Here is a 21,023-nt window from a genome sequence, read left to right as displayed (position 1 = left end):
GTTTCTTAGTCATGTGAAGTCACTGGTATTCCTCAGAAGCTAAGCTCAAACATGCACTCTGCGCTTTGGGTTGGATTGGAGACCAAGGACAGAACTCATTTTCTTGTCAGCTCTGGGAAACAATTCCTGGGGAAGAAAAAAACATGTAATAAGAACTAATGAACAAAAATCTCACACAGCAAAGCTATTTCTCCTGCAGGCTGAGGCAAATACATAAGATGAAGAATACAGGGAAAAGAGAATGGCCAAACTATTCTTAGTAAATACAAGCTATATGTAGCCATCAAAGGCACCAGATTGCAGAAAATCTCTGGTGATAATTTTGAATATATGGTATTGCTGTGCTGGTATTTATATTTCTCAGAGTAAAAAAAGGATTCTGCTGCAGAGGGATTTTTTGCTAAAATCCCAAGTGCACCAGTGCTTCACTTAAACCAGCAGCCACTTTCAGCACTGTGGGTTCACTGTTTCAGTTGCACAATCTGACCATAATTGATTGCATGCAGTTATTTGAAATGCAGCTTTTCCTGCTGCCAATTACTTTGTTTTCTGCCTGTGTGCAAACAACAAACCTCCCCTCATGGGCATAAGGGCAGATTAACTGCAGTAATTACTAAGCAGATGTCTGGAAGTGAATACGCATTTCTTACAGGCAGATTATCTTCTGCACTAGCAGAAGGGAAAGGGATTCAAAGCAGGTGCTGCTGTCACCCCAAAGTGATGTGAGCAGCCTGGGGCTCAGCAGAGGGCTGTGTAAGTCCTGACTTGTCTGCAGGGTGATAATCATTGACCTACTTGAGATCAGTGCTGGGACATGTTTGGCATTCAATTCCTAAAAGTGACCACCAGTGAGTGAACAGCCCTCAGTGCTACCTGCACTTCTTTTCTGTTAATTTTTTTTTCTGCTCCCAAGAAATCCAAGGCCTTCAAGAGGGCTCAACACCCAGATTGAGAGCCAGTGTTTCCCAATAGCTCTATTCCCACTGAATTGTCCAAAAGGTGCACTCAGCACTAAGTGCTAAACTTATTTAGAAGTCTTTAAACTTGAGAGGGGGGTCTTTACTAATCCAGTTGTACTGCCAGCACAGAAATATGTTCAGAGCAGCCCTTTGGTGTCCTTGAAGCCTCTCCTGGAATTTACTGTTTTTCAGCTGAGCAAACACCTTGCAGCCTATCTAGAAAAGCCACTTCTGGCTTTTGGCTTGTGGCAAGAGCTTGCCAGTATGTGAAGGTGTTTGTACATCCAGAAGAGATGTGGCTGTGTCCTATTTCATTGGGCACTTCAAATTAATTATCTTTTGAAGCTGAGAGACAAGACACAGACCTGGTTTTCTTTGGATGGACAAATCATGTCATTGCCTCCATTCCTCTCCTGCAAAAGAACGCCTCTGCATGCCACAGCAGGGAGTGGTGACCGTGAGTCTCAGAGGCAGGCAGAAACTTTCTCCCACCACCACTAAATAAGCTGATGTGGGATGGGTTGGTTTCCATAAGTAGAGGACACTCTTCTACTGCAGTGAAATAGTTTTGCCTTTGGTATTGAATCACTCTCAGACCCATCTCATAAACTGCTGACTGCCTTGCTCAAGAGGCCTTTTTTTTGTGAGCCCCTGGGACTCATGATCAAATGCAAACCCTGCAATTGGTTCTGGCAGCCAGTTTGACAGAGGAAAACTTGGAAATCTACCCTTAATTTATGATTGATGTATTTTAAAAAGGAGCCAAAAAGCAGATTAAAAGGCCATTTAGAGTGTATTGGGTTTGAGATATTTCAAAGGTAATCTCCTACCTGTAGGGAGCGTGATTATTTTTCTCGTTCTGAGGTTTGCTATCTCATTACTGAGTGATGACGACAAAAGCCCTTGTTCCTCCATGTGAGAGCCATGCAGAGATTAGAGCTCTGCAGGAACCAGCCAAAGGAAGGCTGTTATCTTTAGACAAATGCAGATAGCAGGCCTGGAGGGGGGTGCTCAGATAAAGAGCGAGGGGCTGCCACAATGGAGATTTTTCTGGGAAGTTCAACCAAACTCTAGAAGTGTGTTCAGGGAATTGCTGTGTGTACACGTTAGGAATTGCAAAGTGGAGAAATTGACACATTTAAAGACACTCTTTCCATTAAGAACACAAGCCCCCAGGTTTATTTTTGTGCCATGAAAACTAGCCTGGGCACATGGCCCACAGTAACACTACCCATTGATGTTGCCATCCAACTTCCATCTGCCATTTCTGTTGTCCCTGTCTTTATGGGCTTGATCCTACAAATCTTTTCAATGAATTCAATGGGGCATTTTATCTTTCAGTCCCACAGACACAGAGGTGTCCATATAACTCTCCAGCTGCACAGTGGCCTGGCTGACTGCACTTTACAGGATCTCTGTGCCCATACAGAAGCTTTGGCTGGAGGCTACAGAACATTTATTTGAAGGATTTTCTGCACATATTGCAACAGTTACAGTTGTAAAAGTGAAATTTTCATGTTTGACACCTATATTTTAGAGTGGTGAAAGACATATGAGGGATGTCAAGAGAAAGGGCAAGGGGTGTAGCAGTTATCTGGAGAAATTAGTAAGCCTGGTATCATAAAAAGCTCACCAGTCCTGAGTGAAATTGAATCATAGACAAAAAGGCAGATGAAAATGTGTTGGATATTGCTCAAATATCAACCACAAAAGAAGATGTTAAACTACTATTTTTCTAGTTATACTGACAGCACACAGTATTACAAACTTTTGCAATGATATCATGAGTCTTCTGCTGCTTGGTAAGTTCTTTAATTACCGGCTTCTTTGTTTAATTGGTTATTAGTGAATTTCTGTTTTATATTTTTAAAAAATCATCTCTGAAAGAGCAAGATTGTTGCACCCTGCAGAAACAAATGGACAAAATGCAGCTTTATTTCATGAACCAGGTGCCCTTTATTCATCAGAACATAATTTTTTTGCCAAGCCTTTTTTTCTCCTCATAATTGCTTTGTTTCAAGTCCTGATTTCCTGGGGTTTGGACTGTCAATAGCCAACAAATGCAGCTTGTTTGTGTTTGGGTGTCTGCAGGTGATTTTGGCGGTGTTCTTTCTGGGGTTCCTGCAGCCTGCTCTAATGCAAGGCATCCCTGTCCATGGTTGGAGTGAAATGATCTCCGGGGTCCCTTCCAGCCCAAGCCATTCTATGATTATTTCTCTTGCTACAAGAATGACCCCAATGTCCTGTTAGTGTTGATAGCTCAGCTTGTTGCAAACTGCAGGGATTTTTCCATGCTGGATATAGCTGGCATGAAGGCATATTCCAGTCAGCAGACAAGCCCTTTCCATCACAAGGCAAGCTGCGGATATTCAGGTGCAAAACCTCCTCCTCCTCCTCTTTTAGCCTAACAATTCCATGAGGCATTATATCTCACTAGAGCTGGCTCCCTCATGCTACATAAAGTCCTGTCTTTCCAAACTTAGGGTTCCTGATGGGACGAGGGAGATAATGTTGGTCTTTAGGGAGCAGACGGGAAGCGGAGCCGTCTGTCTGGGAAGCCGTCCCGGCTCCTCGAAGCGTAGGTGAGGCAGCACCAGCTGCGGAGGCCGAGGTAGGAAATTACTCAAGGCGTTGTGCGCTGGCAGCACAACACCGGTAGCTTAAAATGCTCTGTGGCTTTTATTTTCCCTTCGCAGCAGAAGGAAATAAGCACAAGAATAACCCACGAGGAGGCAGAGTCTGGGAAAAGCCTCCAGCTTGCCGTGCGGGAAAGCAGCAGCAGTATCATCATCATCATCCACCTTGCGCCCCCGCTCCCCGACCCTGCGGAAGCCCTCGGCCAACGCCGGCGGGACCGGGGGCTCCCGGCCGGGGCGGGGTGGGCCGGGGCTCAGCCCAAAACACCGCCTGGCCCGCCCCGCCCCGCGGCTTTAAAATGGCGGCGGCCGTGAGGGGGAGCTGGTAGAACGCAGCCATGGCGGCCGATCGAGTGTCTGTGGCTGTGCTGCTGGCGGCGGCCCTGCTCTTCTTCGCCGGCGTCGTGCGGGGCGCTGGGCTCCCGCGGCTGCTGGGCGCCCCGCAGCCTATCGAGGACCCCGAGAACGATGAAGGGCTGGAGCGGGCTCTGCAGTTCGCCATGACGGCGTACAACAGGGCCAGCAACGACATGTACACCAGCCGGGTGGTGCGAATCATCAGCGCCCAGAAACAGGTGAGACACCGGGGGCGACACTCTCTGTTATGGGGTTGGGAGTGAGGTCGGCCGGATTCCTGTGCAGAAAGGGCAGAGCGCTAGCACGGGAGCCTCTGCAAGCTGTCGGTTTTTTCCCCACAAAAGGGGGATAAAAGCTCTATTTTTATATCCTGGCTTCTCGTAGTCTGGGTGACCTTGAATGCTGCGCGCTGTGGAAGGAGCCAGTGGCTTTGCTGCGCTGCTCATGGGTTAACACATGTCTCTGTTTATTGCTGCTTTGTGGGACTTGTTTACTTGGATTTGGTTTCCTGTTCTTAAGGAGGTGCCAAGTGCCTCTTTGGTGGAGGTTGCCACATCCAATTCCCTGTGTGCTTTCACAGTCTGTTTTCCATCATGTAACAGGATCGCTGCCTGCCTTCCTGCCAGGCTTCTCTCGGCAGAGAGCCCTTCCTTCCCCGTGTGCTGTGAGTAAAGCCGCCTCGCCTGCTTGTTTTGTTGCAGGTCGTGGCTGGAGTCAAGTACATAATGGAAGTGGAGATTGCCCGGACAACCTGCACAAAGCCAGCAACTGATATCCAGCACTGTGCTTTCCACGAGGAGCCCCAGATGGCCAAGGTAGGCTCCAGGGCACAGCCTGCTGACCCCCACCCTTCCCCTTTTCCAGCCCTGTCCCACTGGCATCATACAGATGGCGGTGGTCAGTTCCCTTGTCTGCCTCAGCCAACATCAGAGACTTTATGCCTTATGCTTAACAAAGCAAAGCAAACTGTGCCCTTGCAGAACTTGTCTTGCCAGGTGATGTCAGAGAAGGCAGGGCCTTTTGGCTGTTTTTTAATGATGCTTGGGCTGGAGCAGTGCATGTGTCCTCTTAAGGAGCAGTCGTAGTCTGGATCAGACGGGTATGTGGAGGAAACTCTGTCAGGCCTACCTCCTGACTCTCAGTCCAGGGTCTTCAGAATTCTCATCTCTTCTTTCTCATGGTGATGTAAACATGCTGGGCATGCTTTCCTGTGGGACTTGTATTGCTGTGAATAGAGCTTTGGCCAAAACACTGCCCAAAACAAGCTCATCTCCCCATCTCCCTGTGCCCACCAAGCAGTTACACAGGCCTTTTTTAATGAGTACTTGAGCTTTTTGGGTGGGAGCACGAAACGTGTCTGCCTTCATCTGGCCTGAGGTTTTCCATAGTGCCTCATTCCTTCTGTTGATGGCAGCAACAGGGATGTATGTGCCCTTTGTTCCTGCATGTGTGAGAGGTGTAGCTGCACATAAGAGAAGCACAAAAGTGATGTGTGCCGTTATGGAAACTGCAATGATCTGTCACAGGTGTCTTAGCTGTGCCTGCGGGCTTATGTTTGAGTATTAACAATGCTGAAAGCTTTCCTGTGTGAGTGGATAAAGGAGATAACCTGATTGACAGCAGTGCTGACTGCTCAGCTTTATTTCTGAGGGTTTATTTAAGAGATGTGACTTGCTCTGAGCACAGGAGTGCTGCTCAGAATACTTGTCTGGAGAGAGCAAATGCAGAGAGCCACAGGAGTGAAGAACAGTTGTAAATGGCACTTATTTTCCTAACTACTTTTTTCTTTCTTTCCTTAGCACACCATCTGCAACTTTGTGGTGTTGAATGTTCCTTGGAGAAACCAAGTGGAGCTGCTGGAGAGCAAGTGCCAGTAAGCCTACCTAGATTCCAGCAGAGCCCAGCAGCCAGTTCAGATTGAAAAAACAAAGGCAATAACACAAATGGAGATGGGCTTTATCAAAGCCTGTGACCTGGCTACTGATGTATGCTTGTGCTATGCAAATTAAACCATGTAACTTCACTTTTAAAGCACAGTATGATCTCAACTTTTTCTTCTTTGGAATGACTATTTTAGAGCAGCTGTTTTGGTCTTCTACAGCTTTCCCAATGAATTCACTCCAGTATCAGAATTCTTACTAAAACCTCTTGGTATCCATGTTAAGTGACTACTGTAAACATAAAAACTTAATTAATAATTGCCATGATGTGTGGTTTTCTTTGATCTTCTGCTGTCTGGGAGGGAGGGTTTGCTTTTAGTTGTCACCTAAGAATGGGATGAGAAGGAATATTGGGTCCTGATCACAGAGGAGACAAACCATCCCTGCTTGTACCTCAGCCTGGCCTCCAGTTTTGAGTAAAAGATGGAAGCTTAGCTGTTTTCACTGGAGGAACTCTGCTTTGGAGAACTGATCTTGGGAAGATTGGCTGGAGCTGTAATGGTTTTGGGTGCTGGTTGCTGTACTGCTCTTAGGCTGTGAGGAAGGAGGAGGCTCCCCTTGATAAAATTGCATTTTCAGGTAGTAGGGAAAGTGCCAGGTCAAGAGAGAGTCCTGGGACTGGGTGAAGGTGCTGAGGTGAACAATGGAGATACTTCTTTTTTTTTTTTTCACAGTCCTGATTAAGTAGGAAATGCTCTATCTTGTGTTTTTGCTTTTCTATATTTCAAAGTAAAAAATACATTCCAAATTCTTCTTGGTGTGAATCTTACCCATGGATACAGTGAGTCCAGCTTGTGGGTTGTTCCCCCTAAGGGAAATGCCACTTCCCATCATTTGTTAAGGTTTGCCAAGCTTGCAGTGATCATTAGGCAACACCTTGGTTGATGATGTTGGGAGGATGAGCTGGTTGCCTGACACCAAATATCTACACCTGGGTTGTGCTCAGATCCAATAGGAATAAATCCCTCTTTTCCTTCCTTGTCACCCAGTTCTTAGTGCCCTGCATGAAGGTGGCCTGGTTTTTCTTGGGAGCCAGGTCAAGTGACTCTGCACATTTCCCTCTGCTGACCCTGGAAATGCTGCGTCAGGCTGCTCAGGTGCCCTCAGGTGTCCTTCTCAGTCTCCTCAGTTCATACATGGTTATTCCCTGGCTTCCATCTGCACAAGCACAAGGCAGTGGTGAAGGGATTCCCTCATGCTTTGGGTGAGTTTGCCTCTGTTAATCCTCTGTCCTCTTGGCTTGAGGGTGGGTAATTGCACAGGTCTCCTTCAAAGAGAGTCTAGGCTGGAAAGGAAGGTGCAGATAGACAAAAAGAGGCATTTCCAGCATTTTGTTGTATTTATTGCTCAACAGCTTGTGAAAAAAGTGGCTGTGCCAGAGAAGATGAGAGTTTTAGTGTTAGGAGCTCCTGAATCTGGAGGTGCTGCATTTTCCTGTTGAAATGCCAGTGACTAAGGGCATGAATGAATGGCACAGGTTACCCCAGCTCACAGACTGCTGAGTGTCAGCCTTGGTGATTATCCCACCTGGAGAAGTGCCAAAAAGAGCCTGACCTAATTTAAACACCTTCCGCTGTGGGCTGTGTTGCTTTGCATTTGCAGCAGCCTAAGAGCATTAGTGGAAGTTCCCCTGCCAAGAGCATTTTGCTTCTCAGGTCTTTTTACTTGGCTGGCTGGCAGTGACTGGGCCAGCTGAACACTGAGCCCTCATTTTTTAGCTGTATTCTCTGCCTGACTATTTAAAATGTTGTTGTCAGATATGAGCAGGTGACCAGGGAAGTGCTTGTTTCGTGTAGTTGCTTTACTTTGCATCTCATACATCAATTCTGGGGATATCCTTCCTGAAACTCAGTAGGGTCAGAGCTTTGCTGCTGCTACAGCTCAAGAACTCAAGGTTTTTTCCTGGCTCTGGTTCTCAGGGACAGATTTAGGGCCAACCATGTGAGAAGTGTAGCTCTCCTTAGCAGTGCTTGCCCTTGCAGACCTGGTTCACATGGACTTGTGGTCCTGGCTCATTGTTTCCTGTTTATGCTGATCCCTGGGTTGTTGCCTTTCGGGGTTTTTCTGAATCTTGAAATTGTATCAGCACTCCTTCCAGGTATGGACACTTCCCTGTGCACACAGCTGAAATGGCAATTTCCTGCAATTATGGAGGGAAATGACCACGTGAGGATTTGGCTCACCCTGCAGCCTCAGTCTGGGCCACCCAGTGGTGTTGCTGATGTGAATGTACTCATGGTGTATCCTTAGCCTAAGGCATGGAGACCTCTCAGGGGGTGTTTAAAGATGCTTGGCTGTTTGTGTTCATTGTTAGCATGCAGTGCCTTAGAATCCCTAGTGTGAATCCCTCAGAAGGTCAAATTTACCAATCAAATACACATTCAGTTTTTAATCTTGGAATTTCTCTTGACACAGGACAGGGGAGACTTCATGTCCCATTCCTTGTGGGATGCAATGGTCACCGGAGATCATTTCTGCAGGGTTGAGTAGGAAAGTGTCCTAAATTTCATGACTGGCAATGCTGAGCCTTTCCATGCTCAGCTTTAGTGGTGGCCTGCAGATGAGAAGGTGGGAGGACAGGTGCCTGTTTCTCCTCTCTGGGCAGCATCATCCCAGCTGGGTAAGGAAGGGTGAGGAGGAGGACTCTTCCTGAGAAGAGCAGCAAACCTGCAGGCTCATGGTGCAAATCCTCTGAGTGTCTCCCTGCTGACCCTCTGGCATGAATCACAGCTTACTGGGACAGCAGACCTTGGGGCAGGACCCAGGGCTTGAGGTGACACATGCTGAAACCTCTCCTCTGTATCATCACTCTCTCACAGGGCATTGCCCAACCTCCCTGAGCTGGTGGGCTCCTGCTGGTGGGATTTTGCAGCAGGGAGAATAAGAAAAGGAGAAGCTCATCTGCTCATCCCCGTAATAAGCTGGGGCGTGTGCTGGACACTATTTTTAAGCTTTCTGGAGGGAGATGTGGGTGTGTGTGAGCACAGGGCTGATGATGGGGAAAACCTTTCCCTGTTTCCAGCTGGAGAAGATGCCCCAGTGGCTCATGATGCCCTCACTGTACCATGCCTTGCAGGGAGGCACTGTCCTCCCTTCCCCATGAGCTGAGAAACTTCATAACTTGTGCCCTGCTAACTCCAGCACTTTTCAGCATCTAGCTGCAGAAGAAATTTAGACTCAGGCCAGGTCATGGAATGGATTTTATATCTTTGGTATAAAAGCTAGCAAAAGAAGAGCTGTTTCAGTGAAACAGCGATGCTTACACTAAGCATGCCCCTCTCCTTTATCCTAGGTGGTGTCTCCATCTGTAGAGGTGAGTAGTGGGATATTTTGCCTTCATGTGGGGCCAAGGAGGGAAGCCTTGGCATTCCTGGAGGAAAATTACCATCTCCATGTGCCAGGACTGGCTAAAAAAGCAGAAGGAGGCTGGAGAAAAGCTTGGCTGGGCTTTAAGGGTGACTTTGGTTCACAAATGCAGCTGTGCAGTTCCAGAGCCAGTGGGACAGATGCTCTTCAGACACCGCATTCAGCTCCCTTGGGTGGCACTGGATGCACCAAACTCCATCTGGGCAGAGTCACAGCTAGGTGAGCTTGGGGGATCCCAGAGCTGGTTGCAGAAGGGGTATGTGGGAACTTTTCAGGAGCAGGCTTCTCTCAAGACAAGCCATGACCTATAAAATGAAATTAGTTTTGGGCCTCTGAGCATGGCTGGGCTGGGCAGGTTGGCTAATTACACTGACCTTCCCTTGGTGAAACCCATGGGACTGGTTAAGATGACTACAGATTTTTAATTACCTCCTTTTCCTTGCTGAACAGCAGGTCTTTTCACTGCTTTCTGTGTTAGCCAGATAACATAGATGGAAATGTTTTTCCTATTTAATCTGACATTTTCAGTGTCTGCTGCACACCCCAGATGGTTCAGTGGAAATGATTTCTTCTGTGAGATGTTGAAAGAGTAATGAAACATGATGTTTCTACAGCTCTGACACGCTTTTTGCCCAGCTGCTTGCATGAACAAAACTGTCTGGGATCTCAGTTTGATAGGAAATTGGAGAACTGACAAGAAACTTACTTGCTCTGTGATCTTGTAAACTACTTCCCAAATGTAGGAAATGCTTCTTGCAGATGCTTGTGCTAGGAAAGCAAGGAATTCAGATATTAGAGGATAAGGAGTCTGGAAGGTCCGATTCACCAGGGAGGGGACCTGCTGGAAACCAAATTTTTCACCTGGTCACAGAGAGTATCAGCTCAGTGCTAACTGCAGAGCTTCTCAGCTGATAATGGGAAGAAAAATGCCTGACAGATTTTCAGTTGCTCCACCGAGCATCCTCCATCTATCAACAGAGCCAGTTTCATTGGGAAGCAGTGAGAGTGAGCAGTGAGTGTGAAATTAAACATTGGCCCCAGACTGACATGTTTTGGTCACGTTCCACTGGACTTGGTCTGAAATACACAGGCAGGCAAGGTTTATGTATTTAGTTTTACTTTTACAAGATTTTTATTTTTATAGAGAATGTTGAGGGAACCCTTACTATTGGGGAAGATGTTGTGTGATGGCATCTGAAATCAACACTTAAGCTGCAGATGTGACCAGATGTCCCTCTGGGCTGCTCCTCCCTGAGTTTAATCATTAGTATCTGCATTTTACTGAGGCATTTGTATTGTCTTGTGGAAGATACAGTTTCACAAGCCTTCCTGAACCTTAGATGTCTGACAATCCCACTTGTGCCTCCCAGGACTGGAAGAGAGAAAAAGGCACTACTGCTGCACATGGTATTGCTAGCAGGGAAGAGCAGGGCAAGCAACAGTATTGGATGAATTTCCAGCATGGAAAAGTGCTCCCTGGATCCCCCAGACACCAGGGACCAAGTCAAGTTTCCTTTCTCAACGCTTGTAGCCTCATACATGTAACATAAAATCTTTCCACAGGGGGTCAGCATCTTACAGGAGATGCACAGGAATGGAGGACAAGCCGGTTTCTTACCCTCTGCCAAAGGAAGGCAGCCCCAAGGATCTGCCACAGCCCTGTTCCTTATCCCAGCAGGTCCATCTGCTTCTGAGTGTCTGCTGGAGGGAGGTCTGATCCAGCCTGCTCTGATCAGCTGGGCAGAAGGACACTAGAGGGGACAGATCAGTGTCCCCTGGTCATGCAGGGGGACTGAGGGAGGGACTGCATCAATCCTCCCCTCAGAATCCTGGATGTCCACAAGATACTCTCTTGCAGGATCAGCACCTGTTTTTGCAGCTCTTTGCCTGGGCATTTCCACTGCCAACAGACACCTCTCAGTGTGTCCAGGTGTTATGCAAACTGAAGGAAGTTTAACTCCATCCTCTTGTCCTGCTTCTGAAAAGAATTGTTTGTTGTAAGTGCAATGAGCAAACCCAAATGTGTCTGCCCCTAGGTGGAGGAGTGTTGACAATGTTCTCTGAGATCATGATAAAGATTGGTTTTGTTGCTATGGGATTTCTATTCTGTAATAGAAAATGTGTTTTTCTCAATAGCTCAGATGTGATGGAAACATTTGGAGAGCTTCTGTCAGTCATGTCCCTGCAAACAGAAACCCTGAGGCCATGTAAGCGAGTGTGGGAATTGGGATATTGAAATATGAGCATCCTTGACCACTAATCCTTTGTACCTGGCAGGTGCCTGGAGAAGCAGTCTAACCCAGAGACTGACAAATTGTATTTGTGGCTGCTACAAATTTTATACAGGTACTAACATAAATGTGTGAAAGGAAGGGCTGTGAACTTTCCCGAGCTCTGCTGAAAATGTTACACTGAAGATATCTCCTTACATTTAGCTCTTTGGGAAAACCAGGATCAGATAGAAAAATATTAACTTATTTTGGTGAAATATTCAGCTATTTTTCAGTATGCTGCCATGAGAAAAGAAGCAGAATCTGGATGTTAGATTAGGGATTGATTAGTTTAGCGACTCTTCAGATCTCTGGTCTAATTGAAATATAACCTATTGTGCTTTTGTAGAACTTTGCAGAGCTTCTTCAAAAACAGGTGCTGACACATGCTCTGCTTGAAAATATTGGAGCTCCTGAACACAGGTACACCCTGCAACAGGCAGGTAAATCAATGACTCTGCAGACACTGAAACTGCCCTTTTTTTGATCCCAGTGCCATTTAATACTGGCAAACAAGCACCAAGTGGGAAAGTGTCTTTATGCTGCCCCAAATATGTTTCAAAGCCACCTGCAAATCCAGCAAAACTTGTTTGTGCACTTCTGAAATCAGTGGTTAATGTCCTCCAAACCCTAGGAAATTACTGCCCAAAATTAGATGAGATCTGGAGAATTCAGTTTATGTAAATTCCTGTGACTGTCCCAGGGATTATTAAACCAGAACAAGAGCCTTATTCTAGTTGGCTCCTGGACCCCTCAGTCTATTGACTTGCATAAATCTTGTTTGCTTTGGAATTGAAATTAGCTCCCTTAACTGCATCAGCATAAAGCAAGCATCTCATTTTCTACAAGCCTTTTTTTAAAGGTGGACTGAGATTAAATAGCTGGCAACTCAAGCAGATATAAAAGGCTGTGTTGTAGCAATGCAAATGATGTGATATATGGCATAATTGGGATCCTTGTGCAGAAGAAATGAAAATCAGGATGGTTTTTTTTTTTGTTGCTTGCTTACTCCTGGGATGTTGTGCCATCAATTAAGAGCTCATTCCCTGTGAAGGTGAAAGTCCCCACTTTGATGCAAGACTGGGAAAACTGCAAATTGTCTCATCTCAAATGGCAAAGGTTGGGAAGGTGCAAATATTAATTGGGAGTTCTTGGCTGGGGATGGTCCTGCCTGTGCCCAGGTCAGGCATGGCTGAATTTGTTGTTTTCTGCTAACAGCCAGAGTTTAATGAGGTGGATGTGAATTTAGACAAAGTGTTGAGTAAAGAATGGGGGATCTTGATAGCATGACAAAGTGCCAGCTGTGGTGTCTGGGGGAGCCAGGATGTCCCCTCCAAACCCTCCTGTAGACTGTTCAGAAAACCTTCTTCCTTTTTGGAGTCCCCAGAGAGCTCTGCACAAGATCCCCTCTCTTCAGTGCTTTCTTGGGATGGTGGAAGGCAAAATCTCTTCTCTGGAGGCAAAACAGGCACTAAAGAGCTGCTGAGCAGCTACTGAAGAGCAGAAAGTTTGTAGTGATGCTTGTCTTGTTACCAGCTGCATCTCAGTCCTCAGTTACTGGGTTTGGAAAGAAATTTCCAGTAAGAGCACAGAGAAACTCATGGTTATTATTTCCTACTTTTCAATTTAAGGAGAAAATAACAGTGAGATTGGAGGAAGCCTTTGGGTTTCTGTGCTTAACATAGAATGGTTCAATCCTTGGTCAGAGCTAACTCTGTGCTCTGAGGCCACTGCCAGAGCAGAGGAAAAGTCATTTTTTCACACTCAGGTGTGAAGTTTTTATCTGGATTTGTTTACCAGCTACCATTTTTTAATGAGAGAACACTTACTTCACTAATTTTATTTAATGTCAGGAGTAACTTGACTTTTATCATTATGTCTTGTTTGTAATGAGTTTAGGGTTATTTTTATAGGTCAGTTTTGCTGGTATGCTCAATTCTTGTTATTATGGAGTGCCATAAAAGGTGGATAAGACCTTCAGACTGCACCAAAACCTAATAGTTTTGAGAATGACAGATGTCTCAGGATGGTGTCTGGTTACTGGTTCTCCTGAGCTCCTCTTTCCCTTGCAAGGGAGAGCTCAGCACAGGTCCCTGCAGCTCCCAAGGCAGAAGCCATCTGTTTATCAAAACAACACCTTGTTTGAAGGGACATCTCAGCCTGTGAGGGATGGAAAAGGAGCTTCTGAGGATGTTTACACAAATTTGGTGCCATTTAGAGCAAGGGTGGCAGTGCCACTTTTTCTCCCTGATGGACTGCCACCATTCCTGCAAGGATGCACCAACTGCTGCCTGAGCTGTGTTTATTTATAGCCCTTCATAAAACCAATTACCCAAATGTCACAAAATGGTGTTATTATTAGTGCATTTCCTCCTGTATTAGCATGCCCTGAGCTCTTGCACTGTCAGGGCAGTAGAAAGGGCAGTGGGAAGGACCACGAGGCAGCTCATGGCCTTTTACCAGCAATGGCACAAATCACATTTACTGGGCTGTGCTAGAGCTGAAGTAACATTTCTTCAAACTCCCAGCCCTGCAGGCCTGAACAAAGTGTTTTTGCAGGAGCTGAGAGGCTGCCAAGAAAAGATGAATTGCTGATCCTGGAGGAAAATGTGCTCCACACTAATCTGGCTGCTGCATAGTGACTGGGATGGTGGGCTGGTGGATGGCTCAGGAGAAAAGGGGTTGCATGCACAGAGGTGTTCATGGGCCAGGACAAATTGTGGCTCACCCTTTTTGTGCTGGGGAAGAATTGTGTCTTCTCCATGTTTCTGAAGTGCTGCAGAGGTGATTGGGCTGGGGCATTCCCCCAAGAGGCTCAGCCTGGAGCACCTAAGAGCAGGTTCCCAGTAATTCAGGGAGCTTTGCATCAATCTGTGACCCTTCCAAGCATGTGAGAGTGGATGCTGTGGTTCTCCTCTTGCAGGCTTCAGGCTGTTGTGTCCCTGCCACTGCTCCCCTGAGTCCTGGGCGTGTTCAGAGTTTGTGACCATCAGGATGGAATTCTGGACACCTGTGTATCACAGACATCTTCTTATGAAAATCCTTTCTTAGGATTTTTTCTTCCTGAGAAGCTGAGAGGCTCCAGGAACAAAATGTAAACATTGGTTATCTGCTGCTGTGGAATGCAGCAGGTGGATCTGTGATTGGTCTCATGTGGATGTTTGGATTTAGTGACCAGTCACGGCAGAGCTGGCTCTCTCTCTCTGTCCAAGCCACAAGCTTTTGTTATCATTCTTTCTTTTCTATTCTTAGCTTAGCCAGCCTTCTGAGATGAAGCTTTTCCTTCTATTCTTTTAGTATAGTTATAATGTAATATATCTACCATAAAATAATAAATCAAGCCTTCTGAAATATGGAGTCAGATCTACGTCTCTTCCCTCATCCTGAAAACCCCTGTGAACACTGTCACACCCACGTCCAACTTCTCCATGTTCACCCAGAAGGCAAGCATGCAGGTCCACACATCCCTGTCTGCTGCAGGTGGTCCTCTGCAGGTTTTGGGAGGTCCTTTGTTGGTGCTGAGGTTTACACCTTGGCAGGGTTGGCCTGTGGGTGCTCTCAGCTTGGTGGAGGCAACAGGGAGCCAAGCTGCTTCCCAGAGAGACAGTGTCCCAAAACCCAGGATTCTAAGTTGTTTTCTGGCTCTGCTACTGGCCTTGGGTGATTTTGGGCAAGTTCCTTCATCTTTCTGTGCCTCAGTTTCCTGAGCTTGTAAAATGGTGATAATGATTCAAAGTCAGGCTGCATGGGGCTCTGAGCAATCTGACCTGGTGGGAAATGTCCCTGCTTATTGTATGGGGTTGGACTAGATGGCCTTCAAAGTCCCTTCCAACCCCAAAACCCATTCTGTGATAATGTGGTGCTCCTCTTACCCAAAATAATAATCCCAGACTCATTTGGGACCTGCTAGTGGATGTAAATCTTCACTGCTGTGGTTACAGAGGAGCTGAGCTCTCATTTGTCAGGGCAATTTTGTCAATATGTAACTTTTAATTTGTTCTGGCAACTGCAGAATAAACTGCCTGATCATAATATAATTTTCAGGGAGGAACATTTCCTAACTCTCTCAATCTGACCCTTATGAAACATGGGTGATTTTACTACTTGGAGAAATTAATTGTGCTGTACAGTATCTGCATCTTTCCACCTACACACTTTCATGAAATGTTAGGATTGTTTTTGTTAGGTAGTGCTGCTTATGCCTCAGCAATTTCCAATGAATATCTGACTATAAATTGCTGAGATGCTTTCCCAGTGAGCTGAAAAATTATTTAGGATAGGCTTTATTCATTCCCCTTACAGAAAAATAATAATTTCAGGCAGGGTAGGACCCTTATTTTCCATAAACAGATGAAAGGTTTTTTTTTCCTTTTTTTTTTTTTTGTGTTGCTGTTTTGTTTTCTTCAGAAGTTTTACACTTTTTAAAGGGCCTGGCTACGCTGGGGATGAAAGCAGGAGAGAAAATGGGGCAAGCCAAGAGCTGTCACCTCCCACTGCTGCTCATGGGGCTGGCAATCCCCTTCCAGCAGAGCCAGTGTCACTCCAACCCTTTTATTTTTGTTTTTTGCAGCCCTGTGCAGATAGGTAGAGAGGGCAGGTTGCTGCTGGTTCCTGCCTTCTTCCTCCCCACCTATCACTCTCAGCCTTGCATTTCAACGAGAGCATTTTTCATTCCTTTTGTTGGCCACAAATGCTGGTGACTGAGGCCAGCTGGGAGCGACACCATCCTGCCAGGCTGCAGAAGCATCAGATGTTTAATTGGTTGCTCCACCCTAGGATAAATAAACCCTCAGAGCCTCAGCCTTGAGTATTTAATCAGAGAAGTTAAACATTCAGGGAATTGGATCACTTGATCTCTTTGCTTAGAAGTTTTTCTGCTTCTCCTTGATGAGCCAGACATGCTGACAGTTGGCAGAAATCTTAGAGACATTTGTGCAGAGAAAAGCTGGAGCTGATTTTTTTTTTCTGATTGATTCTAGAGGCTATCAGATGGAGAAGTTATTGAAAAATGGGAGTGTGGTTCAAGCTCTCTGACATTGGCTTTTCTTTCTGAGCACATCCTTCTCAGCACAATTGTGCTTCCAGTTTATGAAGAGAAATTACTTTTCAATCAGGACTGCTGGAGAACACAACCCAACAGGAATTCACAACCTTTCTACCTCTTGCTTTTCCCCCTCTGCTCCTTTTTGGCTGCATGTCACTCCTGAGCAGCTGCAGCAGGAGAGATGGGATCATGAATCACTGCCTTGGGGAAAATGCAGATGTTCCTCTCCTGTTGTTCAGGAAGGAAGCTGAGTAATGCCATATGCAGGTGTTAAGTGCAGGTGTGTTTGAGGAGCAAACTCCTGGCCACCTGTAGGTTGGACCTGGCAGAAATCTTCTTGAAGGCAGAAGTTTGACAGTGTGGTATTGATTTCACATTATTTCATTCTCATCCTGATGAAAACATTTGGCCTTTGGACGATGGTGTTCTTAATTTTGCCCAGTGCAGAATGTGTCAGGGTGTCAGCTGAGATGGATTTGAAAGCATTGCTCCCCTCAGGCCTAGGGGAGTTTTTTCCAAGAACTTCAAGTGGAAGGCAGATGGTTTTCAATTGCTTTTTGTTCTGAAGTGAGACACTGAAATGAAAATAGTCTTCAATGTATTAATTGCAAATACATGATTAGCAATGATAAAAGTTTGCTGCTTAATTGGATTTCAAAATGAAAACTGTGTAGGGATGATCACAAACCTAAGGTGCCACTTTTGTTACAAACAAACATTCCATAATTGATAAACTTTACTTTGTGAAGGGGAAGAAGAGGAAGCTTTTCTGTCTCTTCCACCTCCTTTAATTATTACCTAAACCTGCATTAGCTCATAGGAAATCAAGAAAATACGCCCATAGTGATGACTGGGGAATGAGATTTTGTTCTGCCTCTGGCTGTCATGCAACATTCATCCTTTTGAGGGATTTTTGCTCCATCTCTGCAAGCTTCATGCACTAATGCTCTCATTTTATTGGCACAAACCAGAATGTTTTCTGCAGGAGAGAGTCCTTCAGGGCTGTGGCCCATGTTGCTCTGGGGAACTTGGTGTGTTGGGGCCACTGCTGAGGTAAAATATGTGCTTTATGCTGTTATTCAAGTGCTCATTATACCTTGGACTCCTTGGATTTCTCTTGATAAAATAGTTCATATAACTTTCAGGTTATTTAGCTCTTTCTATTATTCCTTTAAAATATGAAATAAAAGTCTCCTTTCAAAGAGAAGAATGGTTGCACTTGCATAAAGAAAAGCTGAAATGAAACATCTGAATCACTCTGACCTACCCAATTCTACTGAGCAAATTTCATGCAATTTGTGATTCATGTCAGCACCCTCAAAACCATGTTATTTCCATCAAATTGATGATGCGTCCTTTTTCCTTCCTGCTTCTAATGAATTTCATTCTCACTGCAAATTGGATCACCCAGCCTTCCACTGGAAGGTCAGGGATGTTTGTGTGAGTGGGGAAAGCAGGAGCTGTTCTGTTCCTGCAGCTCTCCATGCAGCCCTGAGGTCCCTCTGGCTTTCCTCTCCCAGCTGAGTGCCTGCTCCACACTCCTGCACCTTCCCTCACCCCTCCTGCTGATGTCTCATCCCATCATTCCAAGGATGTGGAACCCCCTCCAGCCCTGTGGTTTCTGTCCCTGTGCAGGATTTCCAACTGGGTGCTGCTTCAGCTTTTTGCCCCACTCCCTTGTGATGCATCCTACCCCATAAGCAGAGAACAAGGTGACTTCTCTTGAGTTTACCATAAGGAGAAGTCTAAAATCCAAGCCATGGATGTGCATTTTGATCTCCTCCACAGGGCAGCAACAATGATGCTCAAAAATGAGCTTTTCCTCCTGCAGAGCTAATCAGGAAAGACCCAAGGCAGGGGAAGAAAGGGAAAAGTGGGGGCAGATATAAAAGCTGCTCATCTCTCTGTTTTCAGCACCAAACTCATTCTTGCATGAGCCCCTTTGCTGTGCAGCCATATCCTGCAAAGGTAAAAAAGGCTTTTCTCCTTTTTATATTAGGTATGGACTTTCAGTTTAGAAAATCCCAAATCCTGGGTATTTTATAACCTAAGCTATCCAGGGTTTTGAGTCATAAACTCACCTCCCACAGCTGGCTGTGCAACGTGCTCCTGACTTGTTCCTGCCTTCGTGCACATGGCATTACCCATCCTCACACTGCCTAACGTGTGTGTGTGGCACCAAAACAGCAGCTGTAGCCCAATGTGCTGCTTCCCATCTGTGGAGTTGGAATCTCAGCAGCTCCACGTGCCAAGGGTTGGGGTGTGGTTGATATTCCCCATGGATTGGGGGTCAGAGTTGCTGATCTGTGCCAAAGCTGAAGTTATGCAGATCTGCTCTGCCCCATCTCTTGTGCCCTCCAGGGAGCTGTGGGTGCCCCCAGCTCTGGGCTGCAAGGGCTGGATTCAAGCATGCCAGAGTGCTCCTGAGCAGCTCAGCCATCCCTGATTTCTTCCTGCAAATGTTCAAAAGCTGGATTTCATTTCAACATACCGGGAGCTGGTTTCGGCTCATTTCCTGCAAAAGCCAGCAGGGCTGAACGCTCAAGGAAAGCCAATTTAAGCAGGGCTGTTGCACAGAAAGCCAGTTGTGAGTGATCTGTTTAATTTCAGCACTCGCAGTGCCTGCTGGCCTGGGAAGTGTGCATGGATCAGGGAGCAGGAGCCAGGCCCTGAGCTGCACGTGAGGAGGGTGTTTGCAGCAGGCTGTGCTGAAGGAGCTGGATACAGGAGTGTGGAAATCCAGAGCACCTGGAATATTTGTCTGCTCTGGGGTGCCCTGACCCCCAGGGGAGCACTGACTTTGACCCTCATTAATGGAGAAAGTTTCCTACACTTCAAGATAAACTGGAATCCACAAAAGTGTGAAATAGATTATAGAGAGCAGTGTAGGTGTATCACTTGGGTAAGAAATCTAGATTTTAGGATTTTTAGTATGTTGCGGATGGAGTCAACATGAAGGGCACAGGGTGTCATCCTGAGTTTCTTCTTCATCCTTCTTCTCCATGGGTTTGGGTGGCATTTTGTAATTGGGCAGAAAAGTCTCCATTGCAGTTCTTTGGGATCAGTTATTGGGTTAAAAGGGAAAATAATCTAGGCGTCCTTTCTTAATTGGACAGTTTAGTCTTAAAAGTCCTTGTAACGAGATTGTTGGCCATTTTGTGCCTTCTAATGAAAAGCTGCTGAGCTCACAGTAGTGAAACTGTTTTATTTCTGATAATAAATAACAAACACCTGAGTGCAAACATGAACTACCATCTCAAATGCCTTCAATCCAGACCCAGAGAAACCAACAACTGGTACTGCTGCACAGGAGGATGCATCACTGAAGGGGGTTGAAGGTAATTTGAGATGGTGATGCCTTCCCAGTGCTATTTCCCTCTTGCAAGGGATAAATCCTCTTGAGAGAGAGGATTTTTATCAAGGGATGAGTTTCTGGCAAGTGACTTCATTATAGAATTATGGAACAGTCTGGGTTGGAAGGGGCCTTTAAAGACCACCTAAATAAACACCCCTGCAATAAGCAGGGACATCTTCACTGAGGCCAACTTGCTCAGAGCCCAGTCCAGCTTGACCAAAAACATTTCCAGAGACAGGGCAGCTAAAACCTCTACCTGTTCCAGCATTTCACCATCCTCATCATAAAAAACTCAATTCTTTCTAATCCAAATTGACCCTGCTCCAGTTTTAAAGCCATTAGGTGCCCTGTGACCTTTCCAGCCTCAGGAGGCTTCCTCTGTGCCCTCCCTGCCTGTAATGAGCACTAGGAGCACAGCTCTGAGGGTGTGTTTTGCCACTGTGGGTGATGCAGAGGTGCACAGTGGGGGCAACTTCTCCAGCTCCTCTTCTCTGGTTTTGTTCCAGTAGAATGAGCATTATTTTCCTTCTTTTCTGGTTTCCTGGCTTCATGCAAGTCAGGCCCTTTTTCTGAGCAGTGCTGTACAGCTTGCCTTTGCTGCTGGTCATAGCAGTGCAGAAGATGATGCCATGCCTGTGATGTGCTTGGCAGAAGCTGTCTCAATTTTACCAGCAGAATTCATCCATCACAACCATAGCTACTGGTCATACAAACCCATTTGACAGCAGCTTGTTGACCAGCTCACCAGTTTTGTGTTCCTGCAGCCTCTTCTTAATTATCAGTGAAAGGGGAGCTGTGTTGTGATGTGGTCTCAGCTGCAGCAGAAATAAGGAAATATTTCTTCTTTCTGCACATCGCTGTCGGCCCAGCTCTTGACCTGTATTGATCACTGTCTAGGAACCCAAGCACAGGCAGAGAGAAGAGCACAGACACACAAAAAAAACCCCAAAACTGAGGGAAGAAACAGGAGAACAGTGAGGTTAACGTGCTGCACAAGATCAGAGGCTCATTCAGTTTGATGGAAAGCCCTGGAACAGAATGAGTCAAATGTGAATTCAAACCAGGTTGCTTTGGTCTTTGTCCTGTTGGGACTTGA

General features: G+C 46.0%; 1 protein-coding gene across 1 annotated transcript; it reads left to right on the top strand.

Moving 5' to 3' along the window:
* The first annotated feature begins 3,886 nt into the window (after positions 1 to 3,886).
* On the top strand, positions 3,887 to 6,154 carry LOC102060631 (cystatin). The gene is given in 4 exon segments (XM_005488511.4): positions 3,887 to 4,170; positions 4,654 to 4,767; positions 5,752 to 5,778; positions 5,780 to 6,154. Coding segments are annotated over 4 exon segments (438 nt in total). The 5' UTR covers positions 3,887 to 3,933; the 3' UTR covers positions 5,840 to 6,154.
* Positions 6,155 to 21,023: the final 14,869 nt, after the last annotated feature.

Source organism: Zonotrichia albicollis, chromosome 3 (assembly GCF_047830755.1).
Source record: "Zonotrichia albicollis isolate bZonAlb1 chromosome 3, bZonAlb1.hap1, whole genome shotgun sequence".
NCBI lineage: Eukaryota > Metazoa > Chordata > Aves > Passeriformes > Passerellidae > Zonotrichia > Zonotrichia albicollis.
Note: the sequence above shows the minus strand (reverse complement) of the source record. Positions and strands in the feature narration are given on the sequence as shown.